This window comes from Mytilus edulis, chromosome 6 (genome assembly GCF_963676685.1).
Source record: "Mytilus edulis chromosome 6, xbMytEdul2.2, whole genome shotgun sequence".
Taxonomy (NCBI): domain Eukaryota; kingdom Metazoa; phylum Mollusca; class Bivalvia; order Mytilida; family Mytilidae; genus Mytilus; species Mytilus edulis.
This window is the reverse complement of record NC_092349.1, coordinates 88,006,162-88,024,401: the sequence shown is the minus strand read 5'-3', so window position 1 is coordinate 88,024,401 and position 18,240 is coordinate 88,006,162. Positions and strand designations below refer to the sequence as shown.

At 32.8% G+C, this 18,240-nt stretch overlaps 1 protein-coding gene across 1 annotated transcript in view; it reads left to right on the top strand.

Annotated features, from left to right (window-relative positions):
* The window catches only part of LOC139526729 (uncharacterized), an 87,061-nt gene that overhangs the window by 29,812 nt on the left and 39,009 nt on the right, over positions 1–18,240 (top strand). The window contains exons 23-34 of the mRNA XM_071321892.1: positions 349–512; positions 1,027–1,222; positions 1,254–1,322; positions 1,872–2,518; positions 3,203–3,456; positions 4,607–4,810; positions 5,234–5,440; positions 6,831–6,970; positions 7,499–7,694; positions 9,083–9,153; positions 14,652–14,809; positions 15,197–16,417. Of these exons, the coding sequence (XP_071177993.1) occupies positions 349–512; positions 1,027–1,222; positions 1,254–1,322; positions 1,872–2,518; positions 3,203–3,456; positions 4,607–4,810; positions 5,234–5,440; positions 6,831–6,970; positions 7,499–7,694; positions 9,083–9,153; positions 14,652–14,809; positions 15,197–16,417 (3,527 nt within the window). The remainder of the gene's footprint in view (positions 1–348; positions 513–1,026; positions 1,223–1,253; positions 1,323–1,871; positions 2,519–3,202; positions 3,457–4,606; positions 4,811–5,233; positions 5,441–6,830; positions 6,971–7,498; positions 7,695–9,082; positions 9,154–14,651; positions 14,810–15,196; positions 16,418–18,240) is intronic.

The window sequence follows — 18,240 nt, the reverse complement described above, 5'->3', positions numbered from 1 at the left end:
AGAAATTACCGTAATTGTCCTAATCAGAATCGAAATAATTGATGCCAGCTATACTTTATTTCAGTTTTAACATGGATAGGCATTACATTCGTGTTATTTTAGCCCTCGCTATCGCTCTGGCAAAAATAATCACGAATATAATGCCTACCCATGTGAAAACTACAATAAAGTATAGCTGGCATCAATTATTTCTTAAATAACAAGTTCTCCATTTATTTAACAATTATTCACTCACTATTGAAATGTTATGTATTCTATTAAAATGTTAAACGTCAATGCTTGATATTTTCATCTCATCTATTCAAGGGGAAGCAACTCATAGTAATAATATTGTATTGTATTGTTCAGGGATCAAAGAGGTTCATTCAAGAGACTATCAAAGGAGTTGTAGATGATATTAATTCCACTTTATCTGGTGTGATCACTTTGGCTAAACCATTCTGGGAAAAGATCTCTCATCTCATGGACATGTTCAAGAAAATTAAACATGCATATACATTTCTTCGGGATGCGTAAGTAAAACTGTAGTTTAATATTTTCTTATGCGTCTTTCAAAAATGTATTTTATATATAATGACAAGTTTTAAGAATATTATTTTAATTTTGATTGTGTTTTTATTTTGTGAAGAAATAGACTATATATAATGTAAAAAAAGAAAAAGTGTTCTAGGCAACATTGATATTTGGTTAGAATACACAGGAATGAATCAGAATATTCAATGGTGGAGAATGTTTTTTAAACAACTCTTTAGACCAGATACTGGATTTTAAATTTGATTAATGGTTTTCCAAAATCCTCCTTACCAAAACCATAAGACATATTGCTTATAAACGTACTGTCAGGAAATGATAGTGCTTTTAAGATTGTTGTTTTGTACAAGTTTGCATCACCTTCATCTTAAACAGCATTCCTATGGATTGTTTAGTAATTGTGAACTTAGCTATATATTATATATAGCTACTACTAAGCTATTTTGAATGTACAATTATGAAGTTTTTGCAAACAACTTATATTTTTAAATTCAGATATCATAAAGGAAAGTATTACATGCAGAAGCTATTTGGGTCAAAGTTTCATCGTAAATTTCCCAAAACTCCTGCATCCTGTGGGGCAAAGTGTGGATGTGGAAAATATCCCAGAGATAACAAAGGAAGAAAAGGTGTAGATCTGGCATTTAAGCCAGGTTATCAGGTATGTATCCCAGATATAACAAAGGAAGAAAAGGTGTAGATCTGGCATTTAAACCAGGTTATCAGGTATGTATCTCAGAGATAACAAAGGAAGAAAAGGTGTAGATCTGGCATTTAAGCCAGGTTATCAGGTATGCCATAGATATATATATATTTATACTTTGGAACACAGAAGATGATAGTGGGATTGGGGCATCCGTGTATTATGAATACTTTTTGGTCTAACTAATATTTAACATATATAAGCTATAAGTATGATCTAGTGAGATTTCAGTGACTGGTTAACGTTTCACAATTACATTGGATTATCATTTCAGTTGCCATTGTATTTAGAAATATATTTACAGGTATATATGAATGGAGTTGCTGTCCTCTATTAAATCATATTTAGTTTGAATCCAGATAATTGTAGTGTAAGTCCTTCCAGATAGAATAAGGCAATGGAAAAAAGTAAAATAACAAAAATGCTAAGCTCCAAGTTAAATTTTAAATAGAAAGTTCCTTGTCAAATGGCAGAAAAAGCTCCTATTCCTGATTTTGTACACTCATTTCCTTATGTATATGGAAATGCACATACTTGATTGACCAACACAATTATGGGGTTTGACTCTAGACTTTCATGGTAGTTTAATTCATGAATACAAATATTATTTCAGACAATTCACATTTATATTTTACAGGACGTAGTGAATCCATTCCATGGTATTGTCCATAGAATAAGTGACTCAGAAGTATTAGTTCGTCCTTCAAGAGCAGATCTAGCTATGTATGAAGTAGTGGTCAGTGGCTTTGAACTGGACACGGTAATTGATGAAGGTAAAAGAGGGACTTTCATAAAGGCTGGCAAAAGGATTGGACTATCTACAAAATCGACTGAATGTGACACTAACTTTTTGTTTGTAGCAATGAGGAAACGACCAAACAATACTGAATCTACATCAAATGGTGGTTATTCTTATATTGATCCAGCTCCTTATCTAAAGAAGAGATTCCCAAGGCCTCGTCACAAGTCAACATGTAATGGTTTCTCCTATTTTTACATTGGTATGAATGCTGAGGATGGGACAATGACTGGTGATCCTAAAGAAAAGAAGGAAAAGATCAAACGTCCAACTAAGGGAAGTAAATCAAAGACACCCTTTGGTCAACGTGGTCAAGGAAGTAAATCAAAGCCATCTGGTGGTCAACGTGGCAAAAATCGTCAGGGAAGATCTGTTGAGAACCAACAAGAACATCCAACTTGGATGCAAACTTTTAAGGAGAAGTTTCACAATATGACTGGAAAGTTTGATAAATTCAAGAATATATTGTCCAAAGTAAAAGTAAAGTAAGTATAAAATACATGTATTTTTATTTTTAGAATAAAAAAAAACATAAAACCAATTTTTGTCTAAGAAACTAATTATTGACTAAGACACCAATTATTGTCTAAGAAACCAATTATTGTCTAAAAAAACGATTATTATTTCATGTATTTGAGAAACCGATTATTGTCTAAGAAACCAATTATTGTTTAATAAACTAGTTATATTGTGTATCAATGGATAAATTAATAACATTATACATGTTATAGTTCAATTAAAGTAATGTTATTTATGAAGTAATTTTCAAGGCTTTATGTCTGGTTTGGTGAGAGGCTAATTATTTTATATTGTGCTGACATGAGATAGAAATCTTCCTATGGGTTGAATGTCTCCTTTGTTTTAACAATTAAAATATTTCTTGATTTGAAAATCGCTCTTAAATCCAAATTCTTCATAAAAGAGAACATGTTCAAAAATCTTTTTGCATCCTCATCTGTTTTGGAGCAGCTGTCTTGGAGATGTTAGTTCACACACCTATTATTGATAAGAAAGTATGATTTTGTGTACAGATGTTTGGATGAAATAGTTTTAAATTGCTTCAAGTAAAATCATTAAGGTTAACATGTTAATTTTTTTATCAAATGAAGATCAAGGTGACCTATGTTTCAGCTTTACTGATCTCAAATTACCTATGACTAATTTTTCAGGTCATTTCTGCCTAAATTTCATATAGATGATAAGCCCCTGACAGAAATCAAGCACCTGTTAGCTGGTTCACCATTGATACAACAGTTAGATGTCATAGTTAAAGAAGTAGCAAACAAACTACGAACAGAACCATTAATGTACCCTGATGGGATGCCATTACAACAGATCAGACGTAAACTGATGAAAGCTCATACTACAGTAACAGGAGATAGACTTTCTATGATTGACAAGTTACTGGGAATGGCTGTTGAAGGTTTGTTTTTTTATAATGAAAATAGTTCAGGTTGATTGAAAATAGCACAAGGCTTGTTGTGTTTGGGCCTTTTATAGCTTGTGATATTGATACAGCCAGTGACTTATAGTTGGTCTCTGGTGTGATATTGATACAGCCAGTGACTTATAGTTGGTCTCTGGTGTGATATTGATACAGCCAGTGACTTATAGTTGGTCTCTGGTGTGATATTGATACAGCCAGTGACTTATAGTTGGTCTCTGGTGTGATATTGATACAGCCAGTGACTTATACATGTAGTTGGTCTCTGGTGAATAGTTGTCTCATTGGCAATCATCATGATCATAAATAGAACATCTCCTTATTTTATATTGGTCTTTTAAAGCTTTAAGGAATACTAAATAGGATATGTATGTTGTCTATCTCAGTATTAACTATTTCAATTTCTATAAACATAAATTAAAAAAAGACAATTTTTCTACGGATACTATTCCAACAAAAAAATAACAAGGATAACCACTGGATTTGGGGATAACAGGGTTAAAATTTACCATATTTTGTGAATATATGTTAGATGTGAGAAAATAGAAAATTTGCAAGTTTTACTGTTTCCAAGTGCCAACTTAGCAATTTAGGAAATTTACTTAATATATATTATTGTTATGATACTATTTTTGTCCCCTGTTTAACACAGAGATACCAGGGGTCAGTCACTCTGTCTGTCTCTCCGTCTGTCTGTCTATTCTTGTAAGCTTTCTCAAAGGTACAGTTCTTGCCAAATTTTTATTAAACTGATACTATAGGTAATATCAGCAATAAACTTTGGACAAGTTTTATAATGGTAGCAGATGGTCTTTTTTTAAAAGAGTTATGGCCCTTTAGAAATATTAAATTTATAGAAAATGACCTCTTTAGCACCCTAGCTAGTCGATCTCTTGGGTACAATTTTTTTTATAAAACTTATAGTATACTATAAGTAATGCCCCTGAGGGTCTGTTTGAAATATTTAGAATACAATGAAAAAAAGTTTTTTTTGTTCCCCGTGCACACTTTTTATTCATAAATTGTTTTTAAAACAAAACAAAAAACTGTTTTAGTTAATTGCCTCTGGATAGATAAAATATGTAAAATGTGGGGGACAGTGTAACTCTGTTTTATTCTTTTATTCCAGAATGTAAACCTTTTGAACATGCCATAATAGCAGGATACGGCCACTACTGTGAAGCCCATGAAGATTGCCATGGTATTACGTGTGGAATGGTTTTCAGGGATGGATTTAAGAGAGCTTTGGTCAAGGTTGACGTTAGACTTGACAGCTGTTCTAATCAGCTTCACATCACCATCAAGGATCAAATGATAAACTTTACACTCACTTGTAAGTGGAAAACAATCGTAAAATATCCTTTTGAAACTAATCTTTGAAGTCCTTTTTGGCAAACCTTCATAAAATTTTACTTTAGCTTGTAATTGTTGAACTGATTATCTTCTGAAACAAATTAAAGAAACTGATCAATTATCTCAAAGTAAACTCCATTCCTCCAAATATACCCAGGCAATGTATTTTTCATAAACTACTCTCAAAACAATTTAAATCCATATTGTCCTTTTTGACTCTGACATTAGAATTTCTCTCCTATTGTGTATATTTTCTTGGAATGTCAAAAGTCACAATACTTACCAACACATCAAGAGGTGGATTCCCCCTTTTTTTTGAAAATTTGAAATCTCACCATTTGCACTTTGAATATGTCTCTAATATAAAGCTTATCGAATCAACATGAAAATATTTAATTTACAGCTCAGAAACAAATTATGGTTGTTGATCTATCTAAGACAGAGAACACTGAGTTAGTATTTGATATTAGAATTGACTCGTCAAATGACAGCAGAGTAAATGTTACATTATCTGGAGCAGTGTGTTCTACAACTCATTACTCCTGCTTTGAAGATGTAGAACTCCTGAAAGATTTACCGATTGGTACTCATAACAGTGTGTGTTACAATAGTAAGTAATAAAGAATTCATGAGATTTACTGATCGGTACTCACAACAAAGTTTGTTAAAACAGTAAATTATTGAGGAGGAGAGGATCTAGTTCGCAGAAAACTTTGTTTGACCTGTCGGTCATGGGACCGACAAAGAAAGATTATTTGTCAGTCCTACAAAATTTTAGCCAGTCCTAAAAAAATCTGGCCATTTGGTCCTAAAATAAAAATAATAACATATTTTATCCAAAGTAACTTTATTATTGTTAGTTTTATTTTTCACAGCCACGGACAAATTAATAATGAAGGACCAGTTCTGATCTTCTGATTTTTCTTAATTAAAGTCATTTCTCTATCCATTTCATCATCAGGCCTTGAAGGCATAAAACTTTGCTCAGTGCTCGGAGCACAAAAATCATGCTCGAAACATGAAATCAAGCAATTTGATTGGTTGATTTTCGAGTCTGAGTAAAAAAATCATGCTCGAAAGTTTTATTACCGTGAGGCCTGAACCATTTTCTCAGTATTTGTTATCTCCATCTAAGATTTCAATCGCTGATTGTTTGGCATGAACAAATTTAGAAGGCCACGTGTAGATCAGCACTTTGGTTTCCATAGGTTTTTAAGTTTGTTTATAACAGGAAACCAGTACCGGAAATTAGTAGCAGGTACATCTGAAGAACGATGTTAACACATATTGGAATAAGTTGCGTTACCACTAATTACCGATAAAAAAGGCACTGCAATGGTTGTTTTTACATCGGTCATCAGGACCGGCACTAGCTTTCAAAATACTGGTCCGTTGAACAGTTGATATCTTCCTTAATTTTCTTTTGATATTAGACTTAATTTTCTTTTAATATTAGACTTAATTTTCAGTTAGATAATGCAAGTTAAATCAAAATTCTCTAGTCAGTACAAATGAAAGAAACAAATAATCTTAAAAAAAAATTGAAAGAAACATACAAATGAAGCTTCAATAACATGATTAAATAACATCCATTCAAGGTTTAAGATGGGCTGAACAGAAACAGATTATAGAATTCCATCCAAAAAAATATTCCATTATCAGAATAGGTCAATATTATAAACCAGAACTGTTCAAAATAATTAGGACTATATATATGACTGTAGCTGATTCTTTGTATGTTTGTTTTTTGCTGGTCTGACACAGGTATATACGACAAAGGTAATCAGGGAATATAATTTGTTTTCTTCCTTATGGTATGCTTAAATCATTAACCATAAACATAATAGAGTGATGAAATTCATCAATAAAATTCTGGGTTTTTTCTATGATTTTTATGAAATTGAGAAGATATATGCGCAGAAACTAGATGTGTTCAGTTTAACTTGATCTTCCAAATGAATTATGTTATTTAAATTATATACTTTTGCTTTTTCCGTCAGAACAAGCACGAGATCCATTTGAAGACCGAGTTTATTCCTTGACCTTACCTGACCTTCTTGAAGAAGTATCTGAGTTTGGATTGGATATGACAAAGTGTCTAGTTCTTATTAATGAGATTAGGAATGCCACTTTGCATGCAGTGAGTATTTTTTGGATATTTGAATTTGTGATGTTCATCATTTATAACAAATATACATAGAAAAAAAAGTAAATTAACAAAAATCCAGAGCTCTGAGGAAAATTTAAAACAGAAGTCAGTAATCAAATGGCAAAATCATTAGTTCAAACAATCAAACGAATGGTTAAAACTGTCATATTCCTGACTTGATACAGGAATTGCTTAATATGTAGAAAATTTAAATGGTGGCTTAAACCAGGTTGAATAGCTAGCTAAACTCTCACTTGTATGACAGTCACCATGTCACATAAAATTATATTTATATTGACAATGATGTGTAACTTTTTTTTTTGTAAATAGATATTTTATAAAAAATACTTTCAGTATTTATGGTGATAACATGATCAATTTTTACAAATTGCATAAATTAGATGCAAGCTACAAGTTCCTTTCAAATATAGTTGGATGAACAGAAAAGAAGATACCTGGTGAACACTAAAGGCTTGTTTGTGATATATACATATAAAACAGATCTGTATTGTATTTTAGTTGATGGAAATGAGAGAGAAAGGTGAACATGTGGATGGAGAATTTCCTGAGAAAGAAGATTTTTGTTTTGAAGGAAGTCTTCCATTGGCAGAATTAGATATGCAGATTATTAATCCTGGACCTAATAAGATGTTTGGTTTTACTCCTCCTGGTATAGAGTTCCAATTCTTTGTTGGACCAGTAGCATTAGATTTGGGTAATTATAAGATAGGATACAGACATAGCTACTGGTAGCTCACCTTGACCTCATTTTCATGGTTCAGTGGTCAGTGTTAAGTTTTTGTGTTTTGGTCTGTTTCTCTTGTTATATGGAAAGGTTGTAAGCTGTAAATGTCTGTCTGGCATGGTTCATCTGACCTTGACTTTATTTTCATGGTTCATTGGTCAATGTTTAGTTTTTTTGTTAAGTCTGTTTCTTAGAAACTACAAGTAATATGTCAACTATATATTCAGTGTATTAAATGATTGTAAGGACTACATGTATTTCTTGTTTGATTTATTTGACCTTGACCTTATTTTTGTTGGATAATTTTAATTTTATGTGATAGTTGTAGTTAAACTTTATATTTAGGACTATTAACATAATATCAATAGTTAGAAAAAGAAGGTGAGATATTTCAGAGTGTGCACTCTTGTGTTACAATAGACATATAATCTATTCATAGCTGCAATGAAAAACATAGACTTAAATGTTTTTATGCCCCACCTACTATGTAGAGGGGCATTATGTTTTCTGGTCTGTGCCTCCGTTCATCCGTCCGTCCGTCTGTCTGTGCCTCCGTTCGTCCGTCCGCTTCAGGTTAAAGTTTTTGGTCAAGGTAGTTTTTGAAGAAGTTGAAGTCCAATCAACTTGAAACTTAGAACACTTGTTCCCCATGATATGATCTTTCTAATTTTAATGCCAAATTATAGTTTTGACCCCAATTTCATGGTCCATTGAACATAGAAAATGATAGTGCGAAGTTCAGGTTAAAGTTTTTGGTCAAGGTAGTTTTTGAAGAAGTTGAAGTCCAATCAACTTGAAACTTAGTACACATGTTCCCTATGATATGATCTTTCTAATTTTAATTCCAAATTAAAGTTTTGACCCCAATTTCAAGGTCCACTGAACAAAGAAAATGATAGTGCGAGTGGGGCATTCGTGTACTATGGACACATTCTTGTTATTACAGACATTTGCATGAAAGTTTGACTTCATGTTTAAATCGTACATGAAAACAGCATTGAAGAAGAATATCAGAAATCATATATGTTTTTACAACCAAGGAAATGAAAAAAATTAATATGCAGTAATACTGTATACTGAAAATATTCCATCCTTATTATATTCTTTCTGGAAGAAAAACGTTTTGATATAAAATCTTTCAAACAGAGTTTTTAGGATTTCAAAATTTGATTTCTGTCAAATTTAATTTCTGCAAAAATAAACCTTTTTATGTTATAACATAAGATGGGGGACCAGTCTGTAAGGAGACCACAACACAGTAACACAAAAAACCACAAGACAAATGAAATACATGAAAAAATCATTATAAAAGTGAATTAACATGGAGATATTTTTCTATTTGTTGTTTTATTTTTCAGCCTTTGGAGCGACAGCTAGAATGGGAATTGATTTAAAACTAGAGATGTGTATCATGAGTATGAAAGCTAAAGTAAGTCTAAATACTGGAATGAGATTTACCGTGTCTATACCTATGGAAGGGAATATCCGCCATAATAATACACTTCTTAATTTGTGAAATGCAATTTCTTAATTCGTAACCTGCAATTTCTTAATTTGTAAAATATAATTTCTTAATTTGTAACATGTAATTTCTTAAGTTGTAACATGCATTTTTTCCATCCATTACATGAATTTCTACATTTCTTGATTTGTGAAATGTAATTTCTTAATGTGTAAACACAATTTCTTAATTTGTTAAACGTATTTTATTCATTCGTTTCATGGATTTCTACATTTCTTAATTTGTGAAATGTAGTTACTTTGTTTGAGTCACGTTTTGTGAGATGTGTCTGTGTAATTGTTACCGCTGCCAGCCAATGAAAAGTTCCGTTTCTAAAGAAAAAAATACAAGTTACAAATCAACATGTTACAAATCAAGAAGTTTGACAAGTCTAGAAATACAAATCTAGAATAAAATAGTACACAAGGTCGCTGTGGAGCCATGTCAACTCATACCTTAGCAAACTCGTACCCAATATTTACAAACTCGTATTTCTACCAACTCACACCCAATATTTTACGATTTATATCCATTAAAGTTATTATATTCTTTTCTATAATATTAAAACATAATATAATATAATCTAATCAGTGATCATTAGGTCCAAGACCACAATTACTTCGTAGTGCATTTCTTTTTAGAACATAAATGAAAATTAAAAAAATCCCACCTACACTTTCTCAATGATATTTTTACAGTGTGTTGTACTACTTTTGGAACAAATTATATCAAAATTATAGAAAACTTCATCAGCTTTAACTCAAAATATGGACAATTTTATGTTCAGGGTGTCTTGAAATCTTTTGACAGCTTCCGAAGTGCTAATTTTTATTAACCGGATTTTTGTGTGGTCTTGGACCATTAGTCAGTGGCGGCCGGGAAGGATAGAGATGTTCCGGGGGTTGATCCCCCTTTTTTGTTTGACTACTAATACTTTAGTATGGGAACATATGGTTGGAACAACCATTTCTATTTGACTTGAAAGTGTTGGAACCCCCTTTTTGCTTGATTGGCACCTGATTAGTGGACATTAGGCTCGAACATACAAAAATAGATCAGAATTGGGTTGTTTTAATGAAAAATAGCTATAGATTCAAGCATCAGTTTTGCACTTTGAACACCACAATCCACTGAGTTTTACTTATTGATTTTGTGAAAACTAAGATTGGGTGAAAATAAGCGCGAAATGTATGATTTTTTTTTATTTTAATCATGGTGTGTATCTGTTATAGTATCTAAATAACTGTATAAAATATTCTATGAAGCTTTTTTCAATGATCTTTGCGTTGAACATGTGAACAAGGAGATTTTTCTTTTTAGTTTATATATGAAAGTCTTTCGTTACTTCAAAATCGATTGATCGATTGTTATTGTTTTAATGCCACTTTTAAGTGCCCCTTTTAGGGCTATTTCGTGGCGGACAGTTTTACTGGTAGAGGAAGCTGGAGGACCCAGAGAAAACCACTGACCTTCGATAGGGAAACTGTCAATCCGTATATTTTTGAAGCGACAAAGTCAGAACAAGAATTAAAAAAACTAAAATAGATATAATTGTCTAGTAGGTTTAAAGTATCCATGTTAGTTAACATCATTTCATCAAATAATCAGATATGATGTCCAAGCAAGATGTCAATGAAATCCGAAGAAAGCATTTTTGTTGGTCAGCCCACAAACATATTAGAAACTAAACTATCAATTTTCAATTTTTGTCTCGCTTGACAGAGTCAAACAGCAAGGCATAGGTATACTGTTTCTGTCATCGGCAGCAACGGCAGCGTCAACAATGTATTAGTTTGTGATTAGGTTTAGTTTTAGTGAACCACAGGTGGTAGGTCAAAGATATTTGGTATGCAGTTGTATTAGTATTGGCATATCCCATTGCCATGAGACTATTTGGCCCCGCCCCCTCAGTTATGGTCTATTGACTTTGAAATTTTACTTATTTTTCATGTATTTGTTTGTGATTAGGTCAGTTTATGAGGAACCGCTAGTGGTAAGTTAATGATAATTGGTATGCAGTTCTATAAGTATTGGCACATCTCATTTTCATGGAGATTATTTGGCCCGGCCCCTTCTGTCATGGTCTTTTGACTTTGAAATTTTTGCTTAGTTTTCATGAACTAGTTTGTGATTAAATCAGTTTATGGGGAACCACTAGTGGTGGGTCAATGATATGTGTATGCAGTTGTTTCAGCATTGGCACATCTCATTTCCATTGAGAATTTTTAGCCATGTACATTCAGTCATGGTTCATTGACTTCTTTAATTTCAACATTTGCATTATAGACATTACAAAAAGCGAGACATCATCTCTGTGATAACAGTTTATTTTTCATTATTTACAGTTCTATAAATACTTGATTTCTTTTTAGAAAGTCTACTTGCCGCACCATTCGCTATCTGCAAGAATTAAGTTGGTGGAGCATTTGTGTTCGGTAAACACCCTGTCACTGTCTTGTGATTTTTGGGGTAGACTTTTAGGGTCGTGTGTAAATTTGTTGACGAAGAGCTAGTACGCTCTGTTTACTCTCGATTCGTCTTATACCGTGTCCGGAATATAGAGCTGATTGTTTAAGACACTTGAAATGGTTAACTCATTAGACATTTCTGATTTGAAAACTTATTGCATCAGAATACCTATCAATGCAGTTGCACTTAATTTCATGTGTATGTTTTAATATTATAGAAAAGAAGATAACAACTTTTATAATGGATATAAAATCCTAAAATATTGGGTGTAAGTTGGTAGAAATACGAGTTGGTAAATATTGGGTACGAGTTTGCGAAGGTACGAGTTGACATGGCTCCACAGCGATTTTGTGTACTATTTTATTCTAGATTTGTATTTCTAGACTTGTCAAACTTCTTGATTTGTAACATGTTGATTTGTAACTTGTATTTTTATGCCCCACCTACGATAGTAGAGGGGCATTATGTTTTCTGGTCTGTGGCTCCGTTCGTTCGTTCGTCCCGCTTCAGGTTAAAGTTTTTGGTCAAGGTAGTTTTTGATGAAACTGATATCCAATCAACTTGAAACTTAGTACACTTGTTGCTTATGATATGATCTTTCTAATTTTAAAGCCAAATTAGACTTTTTACCCCAATTTCTCGGTCCATTGAACATAGAAAATGAAAGTGGGAGTTTCAGGTTAAAGTTTTTGGTCAAGGTGGTTTTTGATGAAGCTGAAGTCCTATCAACTTGAAACCTAGTACACTTGTTGCTTATGATATGATCTTTCTAATTTTAGCGCCAAATTAAAGTTTTGACCCCAATTTCACGGTCCACTAAACATAGAAAATGAAAGTGGGAGTTTCAGGTTAAAGTTTTTAGTCAAGGTAGTTTTTGATGAAATTGAAGTCAAATCAACTTGAGACTTAGTACACATGTTCCCTATAGTATAATCTTTCTAATTTTAATGCCAAATTAGATTTTTACCCTATTTCACAGTCCATGGAACATGAAAAATGATTGAGTGGGGCATCTGTGTACTTTGGACACATTCTTGTTTCTTTAGAATTAGAACATTTCATTGGCGGCTACGGTAACAATTACAAAGAAACATCTCACAAAACGTGACTCAAATGAAGAAAATACATTTAACTAATTAAGAAATTGTGTTTACACATTGAGAAATTACATTTCACAAATCAAGAAATGTAGAAATTCATGTAACGGATGGAAAAAATACATGTTACAACTTAAGAAATTACATTTTACAAATTAAGAAATTGTATGTAACAAATTAAGAAATTGCATTTGTTTATACAAACTTCAAAGGTGTTTGTATCCTGATCTCATATGTATTTTCTTGTGGTCTCATATTGTATTTTCTTGTAGTGATCTATTGTATTTTCTTGTAGACTCTTATTATATATTTCTTGTGGTCTCATATGGAAATATTATTTCTTGTAGTCTCGTATGGAAATATTATTTCTGTAGTTTTAGTAGGAGGTTGTGTAATCTTTTGTTTGTGTAATCTTTGTTTGTGTAACTGTTGAGGGATCCTGATATAGCAAATCTCAATAAAGTCAGCATGGCAATATGATAGCTAGCCCACATAAATGAGCAAAAAAGACCAAATAACTGCTCCCAAAACAAACTACAACCAAGGCAAATATAAGGGGTTTCTGTGTGTAAACCAAAACATAGTCTCAGCAAATCATACTGGCTTAAAGCAGAAAGACAGTTAGAATAATAATAATATTTATTAAAAAATCATTTAATTTTGGCCCTTGAGAAACACTCAGCATACAAACGCAATTTTGAGTTCCTGCCTGAGCAAGTCAGCTTGCAACCTTAAGTGTAAGGAAGAACCTGCCTGCCCGACAATGCGCCAGCCGGGGAATGTGAAGCGAGGGTTCTCCACTTAGGTGATGAGACTAGGCGTCTCATCGGCAGCCAGGTAGTGCAAGGGTCTGCCTGGGGGATAGCCCATGTACTCGTGAAGTAGCAGGGGTCTATCAAACTGGCACTGGAATAAATTTGATAAAATTTGTCCCCGAAATGCTTGGGGATGAATGAAATTTTAGAAATGACCAGTGATAAAATTCCATTAAGGAAAACTGAAATAAAGAAAAAATATATCACTAGTTTAAGCTGAGTTGTTTCTCTAGTCATGAAACAATATTGAAGGTGTTATAAGGAAGGGGAAGGTGGGAGGTAAATTGAATAATAGCACTGTAAAACTCCATCAACTAGTCAGGCTGCTATGAACCAAGAAACTGATTATACAAAGACCATGCAATTGGCTTTACACACAGATTGGATACATCTAACATCCAGGGGAGGAGACTGACCTACTGACCCTCAAATAATATACTATTATTGTGTAATCAGTATTAAAGAGATCTGGTATCATATTCTGCTTCCTCTCCCACAGTGATTGTTTGTGACATGTATCTGATTAAGACAAGATTAGTCCATTAGATTCCAGTTGTAACTTCAAAGTGTCAAATGTTAGACAAATTAACCTCAAGATATAACAAGTGGTCCGTGTATGTTAATTAATTGCATCCATGATGTCAGCATCTTTATCATAAAATTAATTACTTGAAAACTGAAAAGACTTTTCTGTTTGTATAAACAATACTTAAATTACATATAAGTAAATAACAAATTAAGAATTGTATAATTTTAGCGGATATTCCCTTCCCTTTATACCTTGCAAGTGTTGGAGAAATAATTGCAACTCTTTAAGCTATACTTTTTATTATACATGGCAGCATTCATTTCTTCTTAGTGTACATAATGAAATTTTAACATTACCTGATGGTCAGTATAAATGACACATGCAATTTTACAATAGACTTTTTATTTAAAATTTTTTGTTTAATAAGAAATGATTATAATTTTTCCAGTAATTTGAAATAAAATTTACACACAAGTTCCAACAGTAAAAGAACTAAGAATAATTCTGTTATTATAGGCTGTAGTAACACCACATATTGGTACCAGTGTGTGGGGATCAATAAAGGTAGATATTGGTTTTGCATATGGTGGAATCAGATTGGAGGGGCACCTGCTAGAAACTAGTTTCCCAATCACTGCAGAATTTGGATTTGGAAAATTTCCAATAAAATTAGGGTATGTTAATATGTGGATTCATTATTGTTCATTGGATACCAATTTTTTTTTATTTTGTAGGTAAAGGTAAATTTTGGACTTAAATGTTCAACAAAGTACAGATTTTCTTTTTCTTGTATTTGAGCACACTTACAAAAAACAAAAACATCAAGTATCAGCAAAATATACAATTTTCATAAAAAAAATTGGTACCAACCAAATTAAATGACTCCACTGTAAATATATTGCATTCTGTATGTGTCTATCCAAAGTCAGGAGCCTGTAAGTCAGTGGTTGTTATTTGTTGCTGAATATAACATAAACTTTTGTCTATAATAGATTTAAGGTTTTCTTTTAATCTAGGATTTGCATTATAAACTTTAATTTTAAGCCATTTCTGTATTACAGGTTCCGTCTTGATCTAGAAATTGTACCACTGGAGCTGAAACTTCAAGCTTTTGCCAAGTTACGACTATTGTTTGTTACTGTGACTGTATTTGATGCTTGTATTTGGAAGTATAAGCTACCGACTTATAAAATAAACATTTTCAACAAACCTTATGAGAAAAGAGATCCTCATCCACCAAGGATATCATCTGTAGCAACCAATCCTCGTCAGAGAAGATCAAGCCCTGGAGGTTGTGAGGTCAAACAACTTGAAGGTCGTGACATCACAGATACAGCCTTTCTTTTAGAAGTGTCAGCTAAGTCTGATGTTAGTGATATTACATTATCTTATGCTATTGGAACACACAGATCTGGCACAAATGTCCAAGACTGGACAGGGATGACGGGAAACTCTCTAACTGCTCCTGTCCAACTACATGAAGAACATTATGGAATACCCCTTTACTGGACGGTCAAAGCTAAAAATAGCCAAGGTGATTCCAGTATAACTGAGTGCAATCTACAAACATTTGATAACACCTTACCTGATGGTAGAATAGATGAATCCTATCCCTATACAAGTCATACCAAGAAGATTAGTGGTAATGTGGTGGTTTTTGATGATTCTGAGTTAGTGGACACTCATTCAGAGGCCGTTGGATTTACCAAAAGTCAAGGTGGATCAGGGTCAGAGGTCATTACATGGCAACCACTTATTTTGAAATCTACTACAGAACGTAACGTATCAAAGGCTAATTCCCCTCTCAAGTTCTTCACTATTGGTAAAGAGGGGAAATTAACTGCAGAGAAGATTTCAAGTAGTAAAACTGATCATGTTGAGGAGTGTGCTCAGAAATGTGTTAATTTTGGGAGAAAATGTGTTGCTTTCGACTACGAACATCATTCAGAAACCTGTGACCTCCATGCCACCGTGGAAGGACCTAATGCAGAGCTACATATCAGTGGCACATACAAAAACTATGAACGACTCGGAGTGGGTTATAGCTCTTTTATAGATCACAATCTTGATTTACAACATGGTATGGTCTACATCTTAAATGCTGAGATAACAAACACACTTGGGTACAAATGTTATGTGTCGTCAGGTGGAACGATGATAGACCACACCCCTCCAGAGCCAGGACCAGTTGGCATGGCTACTTTTGATCAGACAAAGTTTGATGGATGTAAGGCTGCAATCACACAAAGATGTATTGACCAAACGTCTCTACCAAATCATAGGTAACTAAAGCATAGTAATAGCCAATGTTGTGTAAATCTGAACTCTCAAGGTAAATGTAGGCCAACATTAAAAATATCTTTGTTTACCCTCCCCGACTGAGGTTATCAGGGTATGAGTAGGTAGGTAGGCAAATTATTTTATTTTATTTCTTGATATAATTTTTTCTATATTGAATTTTTACAAAAATTCAACAGGTAAGATAAGTCAAGAAAAGTGGGGTATTCCCTGATTTCAGTGTACATCCAAGTTTTCGGGTGTTAAAAACTGTATGCAGGGACTCCTTTTTTTCCCTATTTATTTTATGGTACGAAATCTATAAAAGCACATATTCTTTATGTGATAACAATGTTTAATGAAAGCAAGTGTTAAATTAGTTAAAAATCAAGCTTATTTCAAGTCTAATTTAATGCATAACTCACAACAAAACAATTCCTGTGTTCACCAATTCATACCTTGATCATCAATTATGAGATGACAAAAAGATATGTTAATGACTTGGAAATTAAAATTCAATGAATTAAATTTTTCAATAGAAGTGAACATAATTCAGTCATGTTCAGTTACACCTGGATCATGCAGCTTGGTCAATTTATTCCTAAACAAAAGATTTGTATGTTTTTTCGAGTTCTAGAAAAAACAAGGCTTCACTTATTCATGTTTTGTTGTTCCTAGTATACTATGAGTATTTACAAATTCAACTGATGCAGTTATAACGTAAAACTAGCCCTTTTGTAAATTTCATGCCATAAAATGAAAAATAAAAACACATTTAAACTGGTCTTGTTTACACCAGAAATCAGGGAGGTTCCCTGAAAGCAGGTAATTCACGTATCAAACATTTTCTGACTTGTGCCCAACCTGTTCGAAGTGAAGACAAAGTAGATTGATTTCAAAGCATGATTCAGACCATTTTTACTCAGATTTTATCCCTTAAACAGGAACAGAGGTAAAAGACAAAGCCAATCAAGGTGCACTCAGTTGGTTGAAAGATTCTCCAGATTTTTTTATTTTCAAATATCACCCTTACACACAACACAAATCGTGTGATGTTTGTTTTCCTTGATTCCGTATCATATAGACGTTTCAATGCAAAAATGCCTTGATTTAAAACGATTGTTTACTACAGCATCAGAAGGACATAACCAAAAACCAACATAGCAAAATAAATAATTTGGGACAAGAATGGTCAAAAATTTTTTTCGAGTTGCTGAGATTTTACCAGGTCGGTGGTGGGAGGGGAAACAAACAAAATTTATTTTTTGGCCCTACATGTATGTATGATTTTCAGCTTGTCTTATAGGTATACAAAATTACTTAAATCCACATCATTTGGACTCTTGTGGAAAGTTTTCTCATTCCGACATTGGCAATCATATAACATCTCCTTATTTTTATAATGTTTAATGATTAGTTAGGTCAGTTTAAGAGGAACTGCTAGAGATAAGTCGATAATATTAAGTAAACACTTGATTTAGCATAAGCACATCTCATTACCATGGGGATTGTATTACTATGAGAATAATCTGAATCTATTTCAGCAGCATTAAATGACTTATGTCAGAATTTATTTTCCTAAGTTTCTATGAAAGTGGCAAATGAGACTAAAGATACCAAAGGGATATTCGAAATCATAAGTCAAAAATAAACTGACAAAAATAAAAAAGAATAAAACGATCAAAAGCAAACAACAGTATACAAAACTCAACATTGCAGCTACAAAACTTGCAAAAAAAAACAAAAAAAAAACTAGGAGTAATCTTAGGTAATACGGAAGGGTAGGCAGATCCATGTAAACTTGTAAGATTTTCAAAGGACAACAGTT